Source organism: Anomaloglossus baeobatrachus, chromosome 4 (genome assembly GCF_048569485.1).
Source record: "Anomaloglossus baeobatrachus isolate aAnoBae1 chromosome 4, aAnoBae1.hap1, whole genome shotgun sequence".
NCBI classification, from domain to species: domain Eukaryota; kingdom Metazoa; phylum Chordata; class Amphibia; order Anura; family Aromobatidae; genus Anomaloglossus; species Anomaloglossus baeobatrachus.
In genome coordinates this window covers 43,275,781-43,301,155 of record NC_134356.1, presented here as the reverse complement: position 1 = coordinate 43,301,155, position 25,375 = coordinate 43,275,781, and the positions used below count along the sequence as shown (strand labels likewise).

Genomic DNA, 25,375 nt, shown 5'->3' with positions numbered 1-25,375 from the left:
AAACAACCTATAGCCCAGGCTACCTTCACAGTAGGTGTAGTAATAATAATATTAGCAAAAACCTCTAATTAGAAATGTAATATAGTTCTCCTGATTAGCTATGTTACTTACCTCATGTGCAGGGCATTGCAGCTTACGTATCCATGGTTGCGTCCACTCATAAAGTGAGTTACCGTAGTTGCTTTTGATCATAACCAGCACGAGGTAAGAGACATGGCCTAAGGTTTCTCAAAATTACCTGCACAACAATGGTACTGTAAAACACATCAGATTTACTCCTCTTGGGAACCTAGCCTTAAAAGGGGAAAGTACTTTCAATAAACTTTGCAAAATTATATAGTTCAAGCAAATATAAGAAACTATATTATATATCTTACAAGAATATTCTCCAGAGTGTCCGTAACTGCACCGTAAGGCCCTGTGCGCGCTAGACGTTTTTGTTGCGGTTTTTTGCGGCGTTTTTACCCTGTTATTGTGCTGAAAACGCAGTGACATTGCTTCCCCAGCAATATCTATGGGTTTTCAGAAGTGCTGTGACCACAAAAACGCAGCATGTCAATTATTTCTGCGTTGTTCACAGCGTTTTTCACTCATTGAATTCAATGAGATGTTGAAAAACGAAATAATAAACGCAAATTGCTGGTTTTCTATGACTACAACGCAGCTACGAAACAGGAAGAGGAGGACTCACCCAGCATTCCCAGCATCCCCAGCGTGAGAAGATCCCCATTGTCAGCAGCTTCTCACACTGCAGTGCGGGCAGCCGCAGGGATGACGAGCGCTGCTGTCAGGAGGTTAGATGACATCATTACCTGCTGTGACGATCTCCTGCACTCCTGACGTCAGCGCTGTCACTGGCTTCCATTGCCCGCCGCGTTCTCACATCACATCTCGCGGGCGGCCCGAGACGGTGACGTCACGGGCTCCCGCAATTCTTTGCTGTGAACGCGGCGGTCAGTGGAAGTCAGTGACAGCGCTGACATCAGGAGTGCAGGAGATCGTCACAGCAGGTAATGATCTCATCTATCCTCCTGACAGCAGTGCTAGTCATCCCCCTCAGTGACCTGGGCTGACCTATTGCTGTTAGCTCAGGTCACTGCGCTACTCTCCCAGCCAATGGGGAATATTCTGTTCTTCATTGACTGGGACAGTGACTATGGTGTTGATCGTCATGGGACCCCCTTATTGGATTACACCAAACCCGGATTTGATTGTTCTCTTCAATAAATTGGTGAAAGAGGGAACGTTTTGGGGAGTGTTTTTTTCAAATAAAACTTTTTTGTTGTCTATTTTTTTTTTTATTTTTTTATTACTGACTGGGTTAATGATGTTGGGTATCTGATAGACGGTGTGACATCATTAACCCCAGGGCCTGATGCCAGGTGACTTTAAACATCTGGCATCAACCCCATATATTACCCCGTTTGCCACCGCACCAGGGCAATGGGATGAGTTGGGGCGAAGCGCCAGGATTGGCACATCTAATGGATGCGCCACTTCTGGGGAGGCTGTGGCCTGCTATTTTTAGGCTGGGGAGTGTCCAATAATGGGGAACCTCCCTAGTCTGAGAATACCAGACCACAGCTGTCCGCTTTACCTTGGCTGGTGATCCAATTTGGGGGGCACCCAACGTTTTTTGTTTTAAATTATTTAATTTAAAATAACAGCGTGGGCTGCCCTCTGTTTTGGATTACCATCCAAGGTGAAGCTGCCAGCTGTGGTTTGCAGGCTGCAGCCGTCTGCTTTACCCTAGCTGGCTACAAAAGATAGGGGGAACCTCATGTCGTTTTTTTTTTTATTATTTATTTTTTGCCTAAATACAAGGCGAAGCACCCTTTAGTGCCCTTTATTTCTTCTTGCCTTGGACAACCGTATTGGAGCATTGCTTGGCATTTTTGTTTCTGTCCACACAGTATGCCTCACAAATTTGGAATGAATGACAAGGGAGAGGCAGGAAATTACATCATTTCTTTGTTTTTTTTCCTCTTAAATAGTTTTTACTGCGTTTTTACCACGGGTGCATTTTTTGCGGACAAAAAGCACAAAAAACGCAACGTGAAAAAAAACGCCTAGTGCGCACCTAGCCTTAGCTATAAACCAAGTGTAACATAACGTGCTAGGAATGTGCAAACACAGTCGTACAGGAATAATGAAATACAAGAAATCAAAAAACAATAACTGAATATGTGGAAACCCTCCCAAACCTAAATGAGCGATACCTGGGAACCAATCCTCATAAACAAAAGAAAACCTTAACCAAGGAGCTGGGATTCCAGAAAGCCAGCCATCTATCCAGCCAGCCATGTAGCCAGCCAGCCATCTAGCCAGCCAGCCAGCCATCTAGCCAGCCAGCCAGCCATCTAGCCAGCCAGCCAGCCATCTAGCCAGCCAGCCAGCCATCTAGCCAGCCAGCCAGCCATCTAGCCAGCCAGCCAGCCATCTAGCCAGCCAGCCAGCCATCTAGCCAGCCAGCCATCTAGCCAGCCAGCCAGCCATCTAGCCAGCCAGCCAGCCATCTAGCCAGCCATCTAGCCAGCCAGCCAGCCATCTAGCCAGCCATCTAGCCAGCCAGCCATCTAGCCAGCCAGCCATCTAGCCAGCCAGCCATCTAGCCAGCCAGCCATCTAGCCAGCCATCTAGCCAGCCAGCCATCTAGCCAGCCAGCCATCTAGCCAGCCAGCCATCTAGCCAGCCAGCCATCTAGCCAGCCAGCCATCTAGCCAGCCAGCCATCTAGCCAGCCAGCCATCTAGCCAGCCAGCCATCTAGCCAGCCAGCCAGCCATCTAGCCAGCCAGCCATCTAGCCAGCCAGCCATCTAGCCAGCCAGCCATCTAGCCAGCCAGCCATCTAGCCAGCCAGCCATCTAGCCAGCCAGCCATCTAGCCAGCCAGCCAGCCATCTAGCCAGCCAGCTAGCCAGCCAGCCATCTAGCTAGCCAGCCAGCCAGCCAGCCATCTAGCCAGCCAGCCATCTAGCCAGCCAGCCAGCCATCTAGCCAGCCAGCCAGCCATCTAGCCAGCCAGCCAGCCAGCCATCTAGCCAGCCAGCCAGCCATCTAGCCAGCCAGCCAGCCATCTAGCCAGCCAGCCAGCCATCTAGCCAGCCAGCAAGCCATCTAGCCAGCCAGCCATCTAGCCAGCCAGCCAGCCATCTAGCCAGCCAGCCAGCCATCTAGCCAGCCAGCCAGCCATCTAGCCAGCCAGCCATCTAGCCAGCCAGCCATCTAGCCAGCCAGCCATCTAGCCAGCCATCTAGCCAGCCAGCCAGCCATCTAGCCAGCCAGCCAGCCATCTAGCCAGCCAGCCATCTAGCCAGCCAGCCATCTAGCCAGCCAGCCATCTAGCCAGCCAGCCATCTAGCCAGCCAGCCATCTAGCCAGCCAGCCATCTAGCCCGCCAGCCAGCCATCTAGCCCGCCAGCCAGCCATCTAGCCCGCCAGCCAGCCATCTAGCCCGCCAGCCAGCCATCTAGCCCGCCAGCCAGCCATCTAGCCCGCCAGCCAGCCATCTAGCCCGCCAGCCAGCCATCTAGCCCGCCAGCCAGCCATCTAGCCCGCCAGCCAGCCATCTAGCCCGCCAGCCAGCCATCTAGCCCGCCAGCCAGCCATCTAGCCAGCCAGCCATCTAGCCAGCCATCTAGCCAGCCAGCCATCTAGCCAGCCAGCCAGCCATCTAGCCAGCCAGCCAGCCATCTAGCCAGCCAGCCAGCCATCTAGCCAGCCAGCCAGCCATCTAGCCAGCCAGCCATCTAGCCAGCCAGCCATCTAGCCAGCCAGCCATCTAGCCAGCCAGCCAGCCAGTCGGCCATCTAGCCAGCCAGCCAGCCATCTAACCAGCCAGCCGGCCTGCCATCTAGCCAGCCGGCCTGCCATCTAGCCAGCCGGCCTGCCATCTAGCCAGCCGGCCTGCCATCTAGCCAGCCGGCCTGCCATCTAGCCAGCCGGCCTGCCATCTAGCCAGCCTGCCTGCCATCTAGCCAGCCAGCCTGCCATCTAGCCAGCCAGCCTGCCATCTAGCCAGCCAGCCTGCCATCTAGCCAGCCAGCCTGCCATCTAGCCAGCCAGCCTGCCATCTAGCCAGCCAGCCTGCCATCTAGCCAGCCAGCCTGCCATCTAGCCAGCCAGCCTGCCATCTAGCCAGCCAGCCTGCCATCTAGCCAGCCAGCCTGCCATCTAGCCAGCCAGCCTGCCATCTAGCCAGCCAGCCATCTAGCCAGCCAGCCATCCAGCCAGCCAGCCATCTAGCCAGCCAGCCATCCAGCCAGCCAGCCATCTAGCCAGCCAGCCATCTAGCCAGCCATCTAGCCAGCCAGCCAGCCAGCCATCTAGCCAGCCGGCCAGCCATCTAGCCAGCCGGCCTGCCATCTAGCCAGCCGGCCTGCCATCTAGCCAGCCGGCCTGCCATCTAGCCAGCCGGCCTGCCATCTAGCCAGCCGGCCTGCCATCTAGCCAGCCGGCCTGCCATCTAGCCAGCCGGCCTGCCATCTAGCCAGCCGGCCTGCCATCTAGCCAGCCGGCCTGCCATCTAGCCAGCCAGCCATCCAGCCAGCCATCCAGCCAGCCAGCCATCCAGCCAGCCAGCCATCCAGCCAGCCAGCCAGCCAGCCATCTAGCCAGCCAGCCATCTAGCCAGCCAGCCATCTAGCCAGCCATCTAGCCAGCCAGCCAGCCAGCCATCCAGCCAGCCATCCAGCCATCCAGCCAGCCAGCCATCTAGCTAGCCAGCCAGCCAGCCATCCAGCCAGCCATCTAGCCAGCCAGCCATCTAGCCAGCCAGCCAGCCATCTAGCTAGCCAGCCAGCCAGCCATCTAGCCAGCCAGCCATCTAGCTAGCCAGCCAGCCAGCCATCTAGCTAGCCAGCCAGCCAGCCATCTAGCTAGCCAGCCAGCCAGCCATCTAGCTAGCCAGCCAGCCAGCCATCTAGCTAGCCAGCCAGCCATCTAGCCAGCCAGCCAGCCATCTAGCCAGCCAGCCAGCCATCTAGCCAGCCAGCCATCTAGCCAGCCAGCCAGCCATCTAGCCAGCCAGCCAGCCATCTAGCCAGCCAGCCATCTATCCAGCCAGCCAGCCATCTATCCAGTCAGCCAGCCATCCAGTCAGCCAGCCATCTAGCCATCCAGTCATCTAGCCAGCCAGCCATCTAGCCAGCCAGCCATCTAGCCAGCCAGCCATCTAGCCAGCCAGCCATCTAGCCAGCCAGCCATCTAGCCAGCCAGCCATCTAGCCAGCCAGCCATCTAGCCAGCCAGCCATCTAGCCAGCCAGCCATCTAGCCAGCCAGCCATCTAGCCAGCCAGCCATCTAGCCAGCCAGCCATCTAGCCAGCCAGCCATCTAGCCAGCCAGCCATCTAGCCAGCCAGCCAGCCAGCCATCTAGCCAGCCAGCCAGCCATCTAGCCAGCCAGCCATCTAGCCAGCCAGCCATCTAGCCAGCCAGCCATCTAGCCAGCCAGCCATCTAGCCAGCCAGCCATCTAGCCAGCCAGCCAGCCATCTAGCCAGCCAGCCATCTAGCCAGCCAGCCAGCCAGCCATCTAGCCAGCCAGCCAGCCAGCCATCTAGCCAGCCATCTAGCCAGCCAGCCATCTAGCCAGCCAGCCATCTAGCCAGCCAGCCAGCCATCTAGCCAGCCAGCCATCTAGCCAGCCAGCCAGCCGTCTAGCCAGCCAGCCAGCCATCTAGCCGTCTAGCCAGCCAGCCAGCCGTCTAGCCAGCCAGCCAGCCATCTAGCCAGCCAACCAGCCATCTAGCCAGCCATCTAGCCAGCCAGCCATCTAGCCAGCCAGCCAGCCAGCCATCTAGCCAGCCAGCCAGCCAGCCATCTAGCCAGCCAGCCAGCCAGCCATCTAGCCAGCCAGCCAGCCAGCCATCTAGCCAGCCAGCCAGCCAGCCATCTAGCCAGCCAGCCAGCCATCTAGCCAGCCAGCCAGCCATCTAGCCAGCCAGCCACCTAGCCAGCCAGCCAGCCATCTAGCCAGCCAGCCAGCCATCTAGCCAGCCAGCCAGCCATCTAGCCAGCCAGCCAGCCATCTAGCCAGCCAGCCAGCCATCTAGCCAGCCAGCCAGCCATCTAGCCAGCCAGCCAGCCATCTAGCCAGCCAGCCAGCCATCTAGCCAGCCAGCCAGCCATCTAGCCAGCCAGCCATCTAGCCAGCCAGCCATCTAGCCAGCCAGCCAGCCAGCCATCTAGCCAGCCAGCCAGCCATCTAGCCAGCCAGCCAGCCAGCCATCTAGCCAGCCAGCCATCTAGCCAGCCAGCCAGCCATCTAGCCAGCCAGCCATCTAGCCAGCCAGCCAGCCAGCCATCTAGCCAGCCAGCCATCTAGCCAGCCAGCCATCTAGCCAGCCAGCCAGCCATCTAGCCAGCCAGCCAGCCATCTAGCCAGCCAGCCATCTAGCCAGCCAACCAGCCATCTAGCCAGCCAGCCATCTAGCAAGCCAGCCAGCCATCTAGCCAGCCAGCCAGCCATCTAGCCAGCCAGCCAGCCATCTAGCCAACCAGCCATCTAGCCAGCCAACCAGCCATCTAGCCAGCCAGCCAGCCATCTAGCCAGCCAGCCAGCCATCTAGCCAGCCAGCCAGCCATCTAGCCAGCCAGCCAGCCATCTAGCCAGCCAGCCAGCCATCTAGCCAGCCAGCCATCTAGCCAGCCAGCCATCTAGCCAGCCAGCCATCTAGCCAGCCAGCCATCTAGCCAGCCAGCCAGCCATCTAGCCGGCCAGCCAGCCATCTAGCCGGCCAGCCTGCCATCTAGCCAGCCAGCCTGCCATCTAGCCAGCCAGCCATCCAGCCAGCCATCCAGCCAGCCAGCCATCCAGCCAGCCATCCAGCCAGCCATCCAGCCATCCAGCCAGCCAGCCAGCCAGCCAGCCATCTAGCCAGCCATCTAGCCAGCCAGCCAGCCAGCCAGCCATCCAGCCATCCAGCCAGCCATCTAGCTAGCCAGCCAGCCAGCCATCCAGCCAGCCATCTAGCCAGCCAGCCAGCCATCTAGCCAGCCAGCCAGCCATCTAGCTAGCCAGCCAGCCAGCCATCTAGCCAGCCAGCCATCTAGCCAGCCAGCCATCTAGCTAGCCAGCCAGCCAGCCATCTAGCTAGCCAGCCAGCCAGCCATCTAGCTAGCCAGCCAGCCATCTAGCCAGCCAGCCAGCCATCTAGCCAGCCAGCCAGCCATCTAGCCAGCCAGCCATCTAGCCAGCCAGCCAGCCATCTAGCCAGCCAGCCAGCCATCTAGCCAGCCAGCCAGCCATCTAGCCAGCCAGCCAGCCATCTAGCCAGCCAGCCATCTATCCAGCCAGCCAGCCATCTAGCCAGCCAGCCAGCCATCTAGCCAGCCAGCCATCTAGCCATCCAGCCATCTAGCCAGCCAGCCATCTAGCCAGCCAGCCATCTAGCCAGCCAGCCATCTAGCCAGCCAGCCATCTAGCCAGCCAGCCAGCCAGCCATCTAGCCAGCCAGCCAGCCAGCCATCTAGCCAGCCAGCCAGCCATCTAGCCAGCCATCTAGCCAGCCAGCCATCTAGCCAGCCAGCCATCTAGCCAGCCAGCCAGCCATCTAGCCAGCCAGCCATCTAGCCAGCCAGCCAGCCATCTAGCCAGCCAGCCAGCCGTCTAGCCAGCCAGCCAGCTATCTAGCCGTCTAGCCAGCCAGCCAGCCGTCTAGCCAGCCAGCCAGCCATCTAGCCAGCCATCTAGCCAGCCAACCAGCCATCTAGCCAGCCATCTAGCCAGCCAGCCATCTAGCCAGCCGTCTAGCCAGCCAGCCAGCCATCTAGCCGTCTAGCCAGCCAGCCAGCCGTCTAGCCAGCCAGCCAGCCATCTAGCCAGCCAACCAGCCATCTAGCCAGCCATCTAGCCAGCCAGCCATCTAGCCAGCCAGCCAGCCATCTAGCCAGCCAGCCAGCCAGCCATCTAGCCAGCCAGCCAGCCAGCCATCTAGCCAGCCAGCCAGCCAGCCATCTAGCCAGCCAGCCAGCCATCTAGCCAGCCAGCCACCTAGCCAGCCAGCCAGCCATCTAGCCAGCCAGCCAGCCATCTAGCCAGCCAGCCAGCCATCTAGCCAGCCAGCCAGCCATCTAGCCAGCCAGCCAGCCATCTAGCCAGCCAGCCAGCCATCTAGCCAGCCAGCCAGCCATCTAGCCAGCCAGCCATCTAGCCAGCCAGCCAGCCAGCCATCTAGCCAGCCAGCCAGCCATCTAGCCAGCCAGCCAGCCATCTAGCCAGCCAGCCAGCCAGCCATCTAGCCAGCCAGCCATCTAGCCAGCCAGCCATCTAGCCAGCCAGCCATCTAGCCAGCCAGCCATCTAGCCAGCCAGCCAGCCATCTAGCCAGCCAGCCATCTAGCCAGCCAGCCATCTAGCCAGCCAGCCAGCCATCTAGCCAGCCAGCCAGCCATCTAGCCAGCCAGCCAGCCATCTAGCCAGCCAGCCATCTAGCCAGCCAACCAGCCATCTAGCCAGCCAGCCATCTAGCAAGCCAGCCAGCCATCTAGCCAGCCAGCCAGCCATCTAGCCAACCAGCCATCTAGCCAGCCAACCAGCCATCTAGCCAGCCAGCCATCTAGCCAGCCAGCCAGCCATCTAGCCAGCCAGCCATCTAGCCAGCCAGCCAGCCATCTAGCCAGCCAGCCAGCCATCTAGCCAGCCAGCCATCTAGCCAGCCAGCCAGCCATCTAGCCAGCCAGCCATCTAGCCAGCCAGCCATCTAGCCAGCCAGCCAGCCATCTAGCCGGCCAGCCAGCCATCTAGCCGGCCAGCCAGCCAGCCATCTAGCCGGCCAGCCAGCCATCTAGCCGGCCAGCCAGCCATCTAGCCGGCCAGCCAGCCATCTAGCCGGCCAGCCAGCCATCTAGCCGGCCAGCCAGCCATCTAGCCGGCCAGCCAGCCATCTAGCCGGCCAGCCAGCCATCTAGCCGGCCAGCCAGCCATCTAGCCGGCCAGCCAGCCATCTAGCCGGCCAGCCAGCCATCTAGCCGGCCAGCCAGCCATCTAGCCGGCCAGCCAGCCATCTAGCCGGCCAGCCAGCCATCTAGCCGGCCAGCCAGCCATCTAGCCGGCCAGCCAGCCATCTAGCCAGCCAGCCAGCCAGCCAGCCAGCTAGCCAGCCAGCCATCTAGCCAGCCAGCCATCTAGCCAGCCAGCCATCTAGCCAGCCAGCCAGCCATCTAGCCAGCCAGCCATCTAGCCAGCCAGCCAGCCATCTAGCCAGCCAGCCAGCCATCTAGCCAGCCAGCCAGCCATCTAGCCAGCCAGCCAGCCATCTAGCCAGCCAGCCAGCCATCTAGCCAGCCAGCCAGCCATCTAGCCAGCCAGCCAGCCATCTAGCCAGCCAGCCAGCCATCTAGCCAGCCAGCCAGCCAGCCATCTAGCCAGCCAGCCATCTAGCCAGCCAGCCAGCCATCTAGCCGGCCAGCCAGCCATCTAGCCGGCCAGCCAGCCATCTAGCCAGCCAGCCAGCCAGCCAGCCAGCCATCTAGCCATCCAGTCATCTAGCCAGCCAGCCATCTAGCCAGCCAGCCATCTAGCCAGCCAGCCATCTAGCCAGCCAGCCATCTAGCCAGCCAGCCATCTAGCCAGCCAGCCAGCCAGCCATCTAGCCAGCCAGCCAGCCAGCCAGCCAGCCATCTAGCCAGCCAGCCATCTAGCCAGCCATCTAGCCAGCCAGCCATCTAGCCAGCCAGCCATCTAGCCAGCCAGCCATCTAGCCAGCCAGCCAGCCATCTAGCCAGCCAGCCAGCCATCTAGCCAGCCAGCCAGCCGTCTAGCCAGCCAGCCAGCCATCTAGCCGTCTAGCCAGCCAGCCAGCCGTCTAGCCAGCCAGCCAGCCATCTAGCCAGCCAACCAGCCATCTAGCCAGCCATCTAGCCAGCCAGCCATCTAGCCAGCCGTCTAGCCAGCCAGCCAGCCATCTAGCCGTCTAGCCAGCCAGCCAGCCGTCTAGCCAGCCAGCCAGCCATCTAGCCAGCCAACCAGCCATCTAGCCAGCCATCTAGCCAGCCAGCCATCTAGCCAGCCAGCCAGCCAGCCATCTAGCCAGCCAGCCAGCCATCTAGCCAGCCAGCCAGCCAGCCATCTAGCCAGCCAGCCAGCCAGCCATCTAGCCAGCCAGCCAGCCATCTAGCCAGCCAGCCACCTAGCCAGCCAGCCAGCCACCTAGCCAGCCAGCCAGCCATCTAGCCAGCCAGCCAGCCATCTAGCCAGCCAGCCAGCCATCTAGCCAGCCAGCCAGCCATCTAGCCAGCCAGCCAGCCATCTAGCCAGCCAGCCAGCCATCTAGCCAGCCAGCCAGCCATCTAGCCAGCCAGCCAGCCATCTAGCCAGCCAGCCATCTAGCCAGCCAGCCAGCCATCTAGCCAGCCAGCCAGCCATCTAGCCAGCCAGCCAGCCAGCCATCTAGCCAGCCAGCCATCTAGCCAGCCAGCCATCTAGCCAGCCAGCCAGCCATCTAGCCAGCCAGCCATCTAGCCAGCCAGCCAGCCATCTAGCCAGCCAGCCATCTAGCCAGCCAGCCATCTAGCCAGCCAGCCAGCCATCTAGCCAGCCAGCCAGCCATCTAGCCAGCCAGCCATCTAGCCAGCCAACCAGCCATCTAGCCAGCCAGCCATCTAGCAAGCCAGCCAGCCATCTAGCCAGCAAGCCAGCCATCTAGCCAACCAGCCATCTAGCCAGCCAACCAGCCATCTAGCCAGCCAGCCATCTAGCCAGCCAGCCAGCCATCTAGCCAGCCAGCCAGCCATCTAGCCAGCCAGCCAGCCATCTAGCCAGCCAGCCAGCCATCTAGCCAGCCAGCCAGCCATCTAGCCAGCCAGCCAGCCATCTAGCCAGCCAGCCATCTAGCCAGCCAGCCAGCCATCTAGCCAGCCAGCCATCTAGCCAGCCAGCCATCTAGCCAGCCAGCCAGCCATCTAGCCGGCCAGCCAGCCATCTAGCCGGCCAGCCAGCCATCTAGCCGGCCAGCCAGCCATCTAGCCGGCCAGCCAGCCATCTAGCCGGCCAGCCAGCCATCTAGCCGGCCAGCCAGCCATCTAGCCGGCCAGCCAGCCATCTAGCCGGCCAGCCAGCCATCTAGCCGGCCAGCCAGCCATCTAGCCGGCCAGCCAGCCATCTAGCCGGCCAGCCAGCCATCTAGCCGGCCAGCCAGCCATCTAGCCGGCCAGCCAGCCATCTAGCCGGCCAGCCAGCCATCTAGCCGGCCAGCCAGCCATCTAGCCGGCCAGCCAGCCATCTAGCCGGCCAGCCAGCCATCTAGCCAGCCAGCCAGCCAGCCAGCCAGCCATCTAGCCAGCCAGCCATCTAGCCAGCCAGCCATCTAGCCAGCCAGCCAGCCATCTAGCCAGCCAGCCATCTAGCCAGCCAGCCAGCCATCTAGCCAGCCAGCCATCTAGCCAGCCAGCCAGCCATCTAGCCAGCCAGCCAGCCATCTAGCCAGCCAGCCAGCCATCTAGCCAGCCAGCCAGCCATCTAGCCAGCCAGCCAGCCATCTAGCCAGCCAGCCAGCCATCTAGCCAGCCAGCCAGCCAGCCAGCCATCTAGCCAGCCAGCCATCTAGCCAGCCAGCCAGCCATCTAGCCGGCCAGCCAGCCATCTAGCCGGCCAGCCAGCCATCTAGCCAGCCAGCCAGCCAGCCAGCCAGCCATCTAGCCAGCCAGCCATCTAGCCAGCCAGCCAGCCATCTAGCCAGCCAGCCAGCCATCTAGCCAGCCAGCCAGCCATCTAGCCAGCCAGCCAGCCATCTAGCCAGCCAGCCAGCCATCTAGCCAGCCAGCCAGCCATCTAGCCAGCCAGCCAGCCATCTAGCCAGCCAGCCAGCCATCTAGCCAGCCAGCCAGCCATCTAGCCAGCCAGCCATCTAGCCAGCCAGCCATCTAGCCAGCCAGCCAGCCATCTAGCCAGCCAGCCAGCCATCTAGCCAGCCAGCCAGCCATCTAGCCAGCCAGCCAGCCATCTAGCCAGCCAGCCATCTAGCCAGCCAGCCAGCCATCTAGCCAGCCAGCCAGCCATCTAGCCAGCCAGCCATCTAGCCAGCCAGCCAGCCATCTAGCCAGCCAGCCATCTAGCCAGCCAGCCATCTAGCCAGCCAGCCATCTAGCCAGCCAGCCATCTAGCCAGCCAGCCAGCCATCTAGCCAGCCAGCCAGCCATCTAGCCAGCCAGCCATCTAGCCAGCCAGCCATCTAGCCAGCCAGCCAGCCATCTAGCCAGCCAGCCAGCCATCTAGCCAGCCAGCCATCTAGCCAGCCAGCCAGCCAGCCATCTAGCCAGCCAGCCAGCCATCTAGCCATCCAGCCATCCAGCCAGCCAGCCATCCAGCCAGCCAGCCATCTAGCCAGCCAGCCAGCCATCTAGCCAGCCAGCCAGCCATCTAGCCAGCCAGCCAGCCATCTAGCCAGCCAGCCAGCCATCTAGCCAGCCAGCCATCTAGCCAGCCAGCCATCTAGCCAGCCAGCCAGCCATCTAGCCAGCCAGCCAGCCATCTAGCCAGCCAGCCAGCCATCTAGCCAGCCAGCCAGCCATCTAGCCAGCCAGCCAGCCATCTAGCCAGCCATCTAGCCAGCCATCTAGCCAGCCAGCCATCTAGCCAGCCAGCCAGCCATCTAGCCAGCCAGCCAGCCATCTAGCCAGCCAGCCAGCCATCTAGCCAGCCAGCCATCTAGCCAGCCAGCCATCTAGCCAGCCAGCCATCTAGCCAGCCAGCCATCTAGCCAGCCAGCCATCTAGCCAGCCAGCCATCTAGCCAGCCAACCAGCCATCCAGCCAGCCAGCCATCTAGCCAGCCAGCCGGCCATCTAGCCAGCCAGCCATCCATCTAGCCAGCCAGCCAGCCATCTAGCCAGCCAGCCAGCCATCTAGCCAGCCAGCCAGCCATCTAGCCAGCCAGCCAGCCATCTAGCCAGCCAGCCATCTAGCCAGCCATCTAGCCAGCCAGCCATCTAGCCAGCCAGCCAGCCATCTAGCCAGCCAGCCAGCCATCTAGCCAGCCAGCCAGCCATCTAGCCAGCCAGCCAGCCATCTAGCCAGCCAGCCATCTAGCCAGCCAGCCATCTAGCCAGCCAGCCATCTAGCCAGCCAGCCAGCCATCTAGCCAGCCAACCAGCCATCCAGCCAGCCAACCAGCCATCCAGCCAGCCAGCCATCTAGCCAGCCAGCCGGCCATCTAGCCAGCCAGCCATCCATCTAGCCAGCCAGCCAGCTATCTAGCCAGCCAGCCAGCCATCTAGCCAGCCAGCCATCTAGCCAGCCAGCCATCTAGCCAGCCAGCCATCTAGCCAGCCAGCCAGCCATCTAGCCAGCCAGCCAGCCATCTAGCCAGCCAGCCAGCCATCTAGCCAGCCAGCCAGCCATCTAGCCAGCCAGCCAGCCATCTAGCCAGCCAGCCATCTAGCCAGCCAGCCAGCCATCCAGCCAGCCAGCCATCTAGCCAGCCAGCCATCTAGCCAGCCAGCCAGCCAGCCATCTAGCCAGCCAGCCAGCCATCTAGCCAGCCAGCCAGCCATCTAGCCAGCCAGCCATCTAGCCAGCCAGCCATCTAGCCAGCCAGCCAGCCATCTAGCCAGCCAGCCAGCCATCTAGCCAGCCAGCCAGCCATCTAGCCAGCCAGCCATCTAGCCAGCCAGCCATCTAGCCAGCCAGCCATCTAGCCAGCCAGCCATCTAGCCAGCCAGCCAGCCATCTAGCCAGCCAGCCAGCCATCTAGCCAGCCAGCCAGCCATCTAGCCAGCCAGCCAGCCATCTAGCCAGCCAGCCAGCCAGCCATCTAGCCAGCCAGCCATCTAGCCAGCCAGCCAGCCATCTAGCCAGCCAGCCAGCCATCTAGCCAGCCAGCCAGCCATCTAGCCAGCCAGCCAGCCATCTAGCCAGCCAGCCATCTAGCCAGCCATCTAGCCAGCCAACCAGCCATCTAGCCAGCCAGCCAGCCATCTAGCCAGCCAGCCAGCCATCTAGCCAGCCAGCCAGCCATCTAGCCAGCCAGCCAGCCATCTAGCCAGCCAGCCATCTAGCCAGCCAGCCATCTAGCCAGCCAGCCATCTAGCCAGCCAGCCATCTAGCCAGCCAGCCATCTAGCCAGCCAGCCATCTAGCCAGCCAGCCATCTAGCCAGCCAGCCAGCCATCTAGCCAGCCAGCCAGCCATCTAGCCAGCCAGCCAGCCATCTAGCCAGCCAGCCAGCCATCTAGCCAGCCAGCCAGCCATCTAGCCAGCCAGCCAGCCATCTAGCCAGCCAGCCAGCCATCTAGCCAGCCAGCCAGCCAGCCAGCCATCTAGCCAGCCAGCCATCTAGCCAGCCATCTAGCCAGCCAGCCAGCCATCTAGCCAGCCAGCCAGCCATCTAGCCAGCCAGCCAGCCATCTAGCCAGCCAGCCAGCCATCTAGCCAGCCAGCCAGCCATCTAGCCAGCCAGCCATCTAGCCAGCCAGCCATCTAGCCAGCCAGCCATCTAGCCAGCCAGCCAGCCATCTAGCCAGCCAGCCATCTAGCCAGCCAGCCATCTAGCCAGCCAGCCATCTAGCCAGCCAGCCATCTAGCCAGCCAGCCAGCCATCTAGCCAGCCAGCCAGCCATCTAGCCAGCCAGCCAGCCATCTAGCCAGCCAGCCAGCCATCTAGCCAGCCAGCCAGCCATCTAGCCAGCCAGCCAGCCATCTAGCCAGCCAGCCAGCCATCTAGCCAGCCAGCCAGCCATCTAGCCAGCCAGCCAGCCATCTAGCCAGCCAGCCAGCCATCTAGCCAGCCAGCCAGCCATCTAGCCAGCCAGCCATCTAGCCAGCCAGCCATCTAGCCAGCCAGCCATCTAGCCAGCCAGCCATCTAGCCAGCCAGCCATCTAGCCAGCCAGCCATCTAGCCAGCCAGCCATCTAGCCAGCCAGCCATCTAGCCAGCCAGCCATCTAGCCAGCCAGCCATCTAGCCAGCCAGCCATCTAGCCAGCCAGCCATCTAGCCAGCCAGCCATCTAGCCAGCCAGCCATCTAGCCAGCCAGCCATCTAGCCAGCCAGCCATCTAGCCAGCCAGCCATCCATCTAGCCAGCCAGCCAGCCATCCATCTAGCCAGCCAGCCATCCATCTAGCCAGCCAGCCAGCCATCTAGCCAGCCAGCCAGCCATCTAGCCAGCCAGCCAGCCATCTAGCCAGCCAGCCAGCCATCTAGCCAGCCAGCCAGCCATCTAGCCAGCCAGCCAGCCATCTAGCCAGCCAGCCAGCCATCTAGCCAGCCAGCCAGCCATCTAGCCAGCCAGCCAGCCATCTAGCCAGCCAGCCAGCCATCTAGCCATCTAGCCAGCCAGCCAGCCATCTAGCCAGCCAGCCAGCCATCTAGCCATCTAGCCAGCCATCTAGCCATCTAGCCAGCCAGCCAGCCATCTAGCCAGCCAGCCAGCCATCTAGCCAGCCAGCCAGCCATCTAGCCATCTAGCCAGCCAGCCAGCCATCTAGCCAGCCAGCCAGCCATCTAGCCATCTAGCCAGCCATCTAGCCATCTAGCCAGCCAGCCAGCCATCTAGCCAGCCAGCCAGCCATCTAGCCAGCCAGCCATCTAGCCAGCCAGCCAGCCATCTAGCCAGCCAGCCAGCCATCTAGCCAGCCAGCCAGCCATCTAGCCAGCCAGCCATCTAGCCAGCCAGCCAGCCATCTAGCCAGCCAGCCAGCCATCTAGCCAGCCAGCCAGCCATCTAGCCAGCCAGCCAGCCATCTAGCCAGCCAGCCAGCCATCTAGCCAGCCAGCCATCTAGCCAGCCAGCCAGCCATCTAGCCAGCCAGCCAGCCATCTAGCCAGCCAGCCAGCCATCTAGCCAGCCAGCCATCTAGCCAGCCAGCCAGCCATCTAGCCAGCCAGCCAGCCATCTAGCCAGCCAGCCATTTAGCCAGCCAGCCATCTAGCCAGCCAGCCAGCCATCTAGCCAGCCAACCAGCCATTCAGCCAGCCAGCCATCTAGCCAGCCAGCCAGCCGGCCATCTAGCCAGCCAGCCAGCCATCCATCTAGCCAGCCAGCCATCTAGCCAGCCAGCCAGCCATCTAGCCAGCCAGCCAGCCATCTAGCCAGCCAGCCATCTAGCCAGCCAGCCAGCCATCTAGCCAGCCAGCCAGCCATCTAGCCAGCCAGCCAGCCATCTAGCCAGCCAGCCAGCCATCTAGCCAGCCAGCCATCTAGCCAGCCAGCCATCTAGCCAGCCAGCCAGCCATCTAGCCAGCCAGCCAGCCATCTAGCCAGCCAGCCAGCCATCTAGCCAGCCAGCCATCCAGCCAGCCAGCCATCCAGCCAGCCAGCCATCTAGCCAGCCAGCCAGCCATCTAGCCAGCCAGCCAGCCATCTAGCCAGCCAGCCAGCCATCTAGCCAGCCAGCCAGCCATCTAGCCAGCCAGCCATCTAGCCAGCCAGCCAGCCATCTAGCCAGCCAGCCAGCCAGCCATCTAGCCAGCCAGCCAGCCATCTAGCCAGCCAGCCAGCCATCTAGCCAGCCAGCCAGCCATCTAGCCAGCCAGCCAGCCATCTAGCCAGCCAGCCAGCCATCTAGCCAGCCAGCCAGCCATCTAGCCAGCCAGCCAGCCATCTAGCCAGCCAGCCATCTAGCCAGCCAGCCAGCCATCTAGCCAGCCAGCCAGCCATCTAGCCAGCCAGCCATCTAGCCAGCCAGCCATCTAGCCAGCCAGCCATCTAGCCAGCCATCTAGCCAGCCATCTAGCCAGCCATCTAGCCAGCCAGCCAGCCATCTAGCCAGCCAACCAGCCATCCAGCCAGCCAGTCATCTAGCCAGCCAGCCAGCCGGCCATCTAGCCAGCCAGCCAGCCATCCATCTAGCCAGCCAGCCATCCATCTAGCCAGCCAGCCAGCCATGTAGCCAGCCAGCCAGCCATCTAGCCAGCCAGCCAGCCATCTAGCCAGCCAGCCAGCCATCTAGCCAGCCAGCCAGCCATCTAGCCAGCCAGCCAGCCATCTAGCCAGCCAGCCAGCCATCTAGCCAGCCAGCCATCTAGCCAGCCAGCCATCTAGCCAGCCAGCCATCTAGCCAGCCAGCCATCTAGCCAGCCAGCCATCTAGCCAGCCAGCCATCTAGCCAGCCAGCCATCTAGCCAGCCAGCCATCCATCTAGCCAGCCAGCCAGCCATCCATCTAGCCAGCCAGCCATCCATCTAGCCAGCCAGCCATCCATCTAGCCAGCCAGCCAGCCATCTAGCCAGCCAGCCAGCCATCTAGCCAGCCAGCCAGCCATCTAGCCAGCCAGCCAGCCATCTAGCCAGCCAGCCAGCCATCTAGCCAGCCAGCCAGCCATCTAGCCATCTAGCCAGCCAGCCATCTAGCCAGCCAGCCAGCCATCTAGCCAGCCAGCCAGCCATCTAGCCAGCCAGCCAGCCATCTAGCCAGCCAGCCATCTAGCCAGCCAGCCAGCCATCTAGCCAGCCAGCCATCTAGCCAGCCAGCCAGCCATCTAGCCAGCCAGCCATCTAGCCAGCCAGCCAGCCATCTAGCCAGCCAGCCAGCCATCTAGCCAGCCAGCCAGCCATCTAGCCAGCCAGCCATCTAGCCAGCCAGCCAGCCATCTAGCCAGCCAGCCAGCCATCTAGCCAGCCAGCCAGCCATCTAGCCAGCCAGCCAGCCATCTAGCCAGCCAGCCAGCCATCTAGCCAGCCAGCCAGCCATCTAGCCAGCCAGCCAGCCATCTAGCCAGCCAGCCATCTAGCCAGCCAGCCAGCCATCTAGCCAGCCAGCCAGCCATCTAGCCAGCCAGCCATTTAGCCAGCCAGCCATCTAGCCAGCCAGCCAGCCATCTAGCCAGCCAACCAGCCATTCAGCCAGCCAGCCATCTAGCCAGCCAGCCAGCCGGCCATCTAGCCAGCCAGCCATCCATCTAGCCAGCCAGCCAGCCATCTAGCCAGCCAGCCAGCCATCTAGCCAGCCAGCCAGCCATCTAGCCAGCCAGCCATCTAGCCAGCCAGCCAGCCATCTAGCCAGCCAGCCAGCCATCTAGCCAGCCAGCCAGCCATCTAGCCAGCCAGCCATCTAGCCAGCCAGCCATCTAGCCAGCCAGCCATCTAGCCAGCCAGCCAGCCATCTAGCCAGCCAGCCATCCAGCCAGCCAGCCATCCAGCCAGCCAGCCATCTAGCCAGCCAGCCAGCCATCTAGCCAGCCAGCCAGCCATCTAGCCAGCCAGCCAGCCATCTAGCCAGCCAGCCATCTAGCCAGCCAGCCAGCCATCTAGCCAGCCAGCCAGCCATCTAGCCAGCCAGCCAGCCATCTAGCCAGCCAGCCAGCCATCTAGCCAGCCAGCCAGCCATCTAGCCAGCCAGCCAGCCATCTAGCCAGCCAGCCAGCCATCTAGCCAGCCAGCCAGCCATCTAGCCAGCCAGCCAGCCATCTAGCCAGCCAGCCAGCCATCTAGCCAGCCAGCCAGCCATCTAGCCAGCCAGCCATCTAGCCAGCCAGCCAGCCATCTAGCCAGCCAGCCAGCCATCTAGCCAGCCAGCCATCTAGCCAGCCAGCCATCTAGCCAGCCAGCCATCTAGCCAGCCAGCCATCTAGCCAGCCATCTAGCCAGCCATCTAGCCAGCCATCTAGCCAGCCATCTAGCCAGCCAGCCATCTAGCTAGCCAGCCATTGGGTAAACCAAACATGAACCTGCACACACCCGAAAAGGGAAACACGAAGGTAGAGAATAAGAAAGAAAGATGAGATCCTTCAACAGTTGGACCAACGGAAATCAGGCTGTGATACAACCAAGAGGGAAAGTGAAAAACAACCAGAGGTCAAACCTAGGAGTGGAGCCATGACAAATTTGTTCTCCATTTATGAGCCATTTTTTTTTCTCCTCTTTGTATCCTGAACTCATAGACTGTGAACAAAAACAAACAGTTGAGGACGGACTGAAAGCACACTGGGTACAACTTCCATTGCACTAAATCAAAAGGGGAGGAGTAGAGTAAGGCAAAGAAAGATCGTGCTGAGCTTTCTAACAAGTCTTTTACCTCACCCAGAGCTGGATTCACAGCCACACTGCTCCATTCTGATGTATAATGTCCTCTATTTCTCTGCTTCTCCTATCTGTGTTCTGACTAAGCAATGAAGACCATATATCCCTTTCTCTGTTCGGTGTATAGGAGACCTCATCAGCTAGTCTCCACTTTCCAGCTCAGCATCTAGTGGAAATTATAACCTATAGCTTTCAGAGTTGAAAACCTGAAGAAAATGCAGAATATAAGTCATAAAATGGCCCGAAATATAGCATTATTCCTCATATGTACACACAACCGCTTATCCTGAAAACTTGTATTGTACAGTTATGCATTAAAATTTATTTTTACAGATCACCTTCTGCTGCTGAGATAGAGACAGATATATATATAATCTCTATTTGTGTGTATATATAGTATATAGATATATAGATAGATATACAGTGTGTCCACCCATATCCTGTCCACCGCCATTAACTTGAGAACGGCGGCAGCTATAGGCATAGAAGTGGTGTCTAGGTATAGTAAAGTAGCCATGCGTTACGCAATGAAACCACCTATAGCGCCACCTGGTGGAAAACAACAGAGTTAGCATTTTTATCTCGAAAACGGAACGAGATACAAAAAAAAAGTGAGGGCAGGGCATCATCAATTCAATACGAATCAACACCTTGCATACAGAAATGCTATGATTAGAACGTGTAAAATGGGGAATTACCCTAATATGCAAATAAGTGTGCAACGGATACCTGACGAAATACTGTAGACTGCTAGTAGCACATACTGTACAGTAAATGGGATTGTTCAAAGGGTTGCCCAACAGACTTCTGTCACGCGGTTCTCTCCAGTGTTTAAACACGGATGAGTCGCGCTGGAGAGAACCATGTGACAGTAATTCACTTTTTTTCTCTATCTCGACTTTACTATACCTAGACACCACTTCTATGCCTATAGCTGCCGCCGTTCTCAAGTTAATGGCGGTGGACAGGATATGGGTGGTCACACTGTATAGCGCTATATAGATATCTATCTCTATCTAGTTTTTCCTTCAACTTTTTTTGCTAAAAGGAAGTCTACCCTTTATTACTGTTATTACAGGTACCTCATAAAAAAAATTGTTTAAAAGAACAGAGAGTCCTCAGTGGTTGATACCTTTTAATGGCTAACTGAAAAGATGGTAATAATTGCAAGCTTTCGAGACTACTCAGGTCTCTTCATCAGGCATGGTATAACACAAAATCTGAAGAGTCACGTATTTATACACAACAGGACTTAGAATAGTGCAGTAAAAAAAAAAAAAAAAAAAGAACAAGAACTTGTTCTTCCTTTTTTTTTTTTTTTTTTTTTTTTTTTTTTTTTTTTTTTTTTTTTTTTTTTACTGCACTATTCTAAGTCCTGTTGTGTATAAATACGTGACTCTTCAGATTTTGTGTTATACCATGCCTGATGAAGAGACCTGAGTAGTCTCGAAAGCTTGCAATTATTACCATCTTTTCAGTTAGCCATTAAAAGGTATCAACCACTGAGGACTCTCTGTTCTTTTAAACAATTTTTTTTATCTCTACTGGCTAACACGGTACAAAGATATATTTTACTTGTACAGGTACCTCAACATCTATGTGGGTGTCCCAGATGTTGAAGAAAGCTTCAATGTGACCAGACCGGTTTCTCCACATGAGGTATATACATTTAAGGATATTTTGTGGGTTTCGATTTAGGTGTCTGCATACAGGATATCCATCTCTCGACTATTGACGTTTAAAGGGGATGTCCTGTCGTTCTGTGAGTGCAGAATTCCATGTAGTCATTTGACTGCCTTCTTGCACAGGGTATACAGGAGGGGGGGATCATGAGAACGTGTCCGCATACTTCTGGGCAACCCCTTTAACCCATTATCTACCAATGTCCTTTTTTTGGGACGCCTAATCTTTTGCTTCTAGCAACTAAGATTTTATAATTGGGTCCAATAATAATTTAATTATTATTAATAATAAATTATCAATTTAATTATTATTATTAATTATTATTTGGCAAATTATGTTTCTGATTCATTAGAACCCAAATCATTAAAAATCTCTAATAAAAAAAAAATGAAAATTGCTAATTTGGCAAGCAATGGGTTAAAGATTTGTTATTGACTCTGGTAACAAAAAAATGCATAATTAAAAAAAAAATATATATATATTTTTTTTTCCAGTGCCGTCTTCGGGATATGACCTACTCTGCACCAATCACAGTTGATATTGAATACACGAGAGGCAGCCAGCGTATTATCCGCAACGCTTTACCTATCGGCAGGTAACGGAGGGCACCATGCTGTATGATCCTGACGTCTGAACTGTTAAAGACCAGGCAATGGCGTCTACATCATTAGTTGCCATCCATGTGACATGTTAAAGGGACTGTACAGGATGTGAAAAATATTATAGGAAACTGGTCATTGGGGTTTCCCATTCAAAGCTGGCCCAAGCTCATTTGTAAGCATTAAGTTTGCTTTAGAGCAACTAATTTTTTTCCTCGCAGCCAAATATACCTTTTGAAGCTCACTGGCGCGGTATAATAATGAGTGACAATCGATCTGGTGGGTGTCTCTGGACCATGCTTGGCGCACGATGTGAACCTGCTGACCATACCCCCACGTCTCGGATTGATATGGGTACATCCCCATCATCATCCACACAGCGCAGCAAATTTAGCTCCATTGATGAGAAGACCGGCGCATGCGCAGGAGAGAATTGATTCCTCTGGAAGAATGAATTGTGCATGCGCTGTTTGCTGGCATTGCCCTCATGACTCAGATAATTGATGTAGATGACATCCCTTACATCATCCACACAACACAGCAAATCTAGCTCCGTGTATCAGAAGACCGGCGTATGCGCAGAAGAGAATTGAATCCTGTATTGAAGAATGAATTGTGCATGCACCAATGTCTGCTGACACTGCCTCCATGACTCGGATTGATGTGGATGACATCCCTTTCATCATCAACACAGCAAATCTAGCTCCATTTATCAGAAGACCGGCACATGCGCAGGAGAGAATTGAATCCTGCATGGAAGAATGAATTGTGCATGCGCCAATGTCTGCTCACAATGCCCCCATTACTCAGATATTGATGTGGATGACATTCCCTACATCATGCACACAATGCCTCAAATCTAGCTCTATGTATCAGAAGACTGGCGCATGTGCAGGAGAGAACTGACGCCACTGTGGAAGAGTGAATTGTGCATGCGCCAATATGTGCTGATACTGCCCTCATTACTCGGATTAATGTGGATGACATCCCTTATATCATCCACACAACGCAGCATATCTAGCTCCGTTTATCAGAAAACTGGCGCATGCGCAAGAGAGAATTGATTCCACTGTGGAAGACTGAATTGTGCAGATACTAGATTTGTAAGGCTGTGTGGCTGATGAACAGGATGTCGTCCACATCAGTCCAACGTAGGGATGCCGAATAGGACCTGGAAACGGCCACCAGACCGATCGGCGCTCATTAGTCTGATGGGTTCCCTTTAAGCGAACAGGAAGAAACCCTAAAAAAGGAAAACATTTCCTATCTAATAAATGCAGTGCCGCAGAATGGGGACATTAGTACAGGCTTGACTAGTGAGACACTGAATTCTATTGAGCTGACAGCAAGATAACCGGATGAGGTAGAGCAATAAAACTTACTGATCCTGAAAGGTCTATTTATGCCCTATTTAAAGATATCATTAGTATTGTACTAAAAAATCACCTCTGTTTATTCCTGCAGTGTTGATGTGACCACCGCAGCTGGCAATCAGTGGTTAAAGCTATGATATTAGCATTTTGCAGCACTTGACCACTGCACGGGGGATAGAAAAAAATAGCTTTTCCATTGTTATTGATGATTGTTTTTCCTTTTTGCAGAATGCCGATCATGCTGCGCAGTTCCAACTGTGTCCTTATGGGCAAGACTCCAGCTGAGTTTGCAAAGTTAAATGAGTGTCCGCTGGATCCAGGTATGTACTGTATTTTCCGGTGTATGAGACGCAACAATTTGGTGGGATCTTAACAGAAGCAGGCGGCAGCGGTGGTGGAGTGGGGTCACAGGAGGCATGGGCGCTGGTGGAATAGGGTGATGCTCCGGGCGGCTGTGCCGGAGTTCCGGGCGGCTGTGCCGGAGTTCCGGGCGGCGGTGCCGGAGTGGCGGGCACCATCCTGTCGGCGGTGTGGAATTCATTGATCTCCCAGCAGCAGACTTGAGGAAAATGGTACCCGGAGGCGGCGTTCAGGATGGCGCCCGCAGCCACAACACAGCGCCCTTGGCGCGCAGCTTCAGCACAGCTTCCACAGCGCTGGCACAGCAAAGCACCCTTGGTCCGCAGCCCCAGCACAGCACCTGCAGCATTGCTCCTGCGACTCCTCTCCACCATCCACGGTAAGCCACACTTATATAAGACGCACGCCTCATTTTCCTCCCAAATTTTTTGGGAGGAAAAGTGCGCCTTAGAATACAAAAAATACGGTAGCTATTTCTGCACCATAGAGCTTTATGAATATATAACAGTGTGTACCGTGTGTCATTGTATCCACTATATTTTCTACATATTGCTGGGGCGGCTCAGCCACCCAATACCTGTTATCGAAGACCTCAGTAAAGCATACTGGACATTATGTCAAGTGAGTCCTACAACCGGTCAGCTGCCGCTTCTCTCCCTTCCTTCGGATGTATATGACCTTCGGAGGCAGATTTTGCTTCTTCCAGATCTATTTTGCCCCAAGGAAGTGAGTGACGTGGTCCATTAGTGGCCGCTGGCTGCAAAGCTCGCTTCACATTGTTACCTTAGACCTGGTGCTGATTTTGCTGGTGTCGACACTGGAGGTGAGTACAGGCTGTTTGCATTTTACATGGGTCAATTTAGTGATTGTGAAGGGCCTATGTGAGTAGTGGACAACCTCTTTAAGGATTGGCCACAAGAGTTGGCGCAAATACATTCGCAAGACCTGGTCCATCCATCACGTCTGTAACCTATGACCACAGGCAAAGAACAGTCTCTTGCGGAGGCCTGAGGACGGTCTCTTGCGGAGGCCTGAGGACGGTCTCTTGCGGAGGCCTGAGGACGGTCTCTTGCGGAGGCCTGAGGACGGTCTCTTGCGGAGGCCTGAGGACGGTCTCTTGCGGAGGCCTGAGGACGGTCTCTTGCGGAGGCCTGAGGACGGTCTCTTGCGGAGGCCTGAGGACGGTCTCTTGCGGAGGCCTGAGGACGGTCTCTTGCGGAGGCCTGAGGACGGTCTCTTGCGGAGGCCTGAGGACGGTCTCTTGCGGAGGCCTGAGGACGGTCTCTTGCGGAGGCCTGAGGACGGTCTCTTGCGGAGGCCTGAGGGCTGTCTCTTGCGGACCCCGTGAGGGCTGTCTCTTGCGGAGGCCTGAGGGCTGTCTCTTGCGGACCCCGTGAGGGCCGTCTCTTGCGGACCCCGTGAGGGGTGTCTCTTGCGGACCCCGTGAGGGCGGTCTCTTGCGGACCCCGTGAGGGCGGTCTCTTGCGGACCCCGTGAGGGCGGTCTCTTGCGGACCCCGTGAGGGCGGTCTCTTGCCGGAGCCCCGGGGGCCGTCCCTTGCCACCCGGCATCTGCAGCTCTTCTTTTAGTCAGCCAGACATCACATGTGCATCACGTCAGGTCGACTAATCAAAATAAAAGCCTTGGATGCCGTCATGTAAGAGGCGGTTCTCGGGAATCTCATCCAGCGACCACAAATTACCATCCCGATTACTTTGCACCAGCTCTATCCTCCACCCTTGTTTTTCCTGGGAAACTTTTAGCTGGAAATGTAAAAGGCTCAGTTATACTTCATATCACCGTGGACTGTGGCTTATGTTATGATGAAGGTTTTTTTGTTATTGCAGGTGGTTACTTCATTGTTAAAGGAGTAGAGAAAGTCATCCTGATTCAGGAACAGCTTTCCAAAAACAGAATTATCGTGGAGGCCGACCGGAAGGGAGCGGTGGGGGCCTCAGTCACAAGGTACGGCTCCGGAAACCACATAAATAATAATGGCGGCTTTCAGGTGATGGGAGGTGTCACTGTACAGCGCTGAATATATAGCACCCAGAGACTATCGTGCATGGTCCTGTTCTATTGCCTTTCTATGGATCTCTACTGGATGCCCACTGGCCTCAGTAATGACCAGAAGACGCAATGGACCATAAGATGCACCTAGGCTTTGGAGGTGGAATATAGGAAAAAAATACTGAAGCAAAAAAAAATCTGGTCATAACGCACTGTTATGGGGAGGGGGGAACCTGCTGCTGACACTGTTATGGGGGTAATGTCCCCCAATTCTGTACTAATGTCCCCATTCTGGTGTATATGATCCCCATGCTTGTCCCATTCTAGTATACATGATGCCCTCATAGTGGCATATATGATCCCCATCCTGGTATATATGGCCCTCATAGTGGCATATA

General features: G+C 57.5%; 1 protein-coding gene across 1 annotated transcript in view; it reads left to right on the top strand.

Annotated features, from left to right (window-relative positions):
• Positions 1 to 25,375, top strand: part of POLR3B (RNA polymerase III subunit B) — a 209,271-nt gene that overhangs the window by 20,560 nt on the left and 163,336 nt on the right. The window contains 4 exon segments of the mRNA XM_075344277.1: positions 20,536 to 20,611; positions 21,130 to 21,230; positions 22,836 to 22,927; positions 24,815 to 24,932. Of these exon segments, the coding sequence (XP_075200392.1) occupies positions 20,536 to 20,611; positions 21,130 to 21,230; positions 22,836 to 22,927; positions 24,815 to 24,932 (387 nt within the window).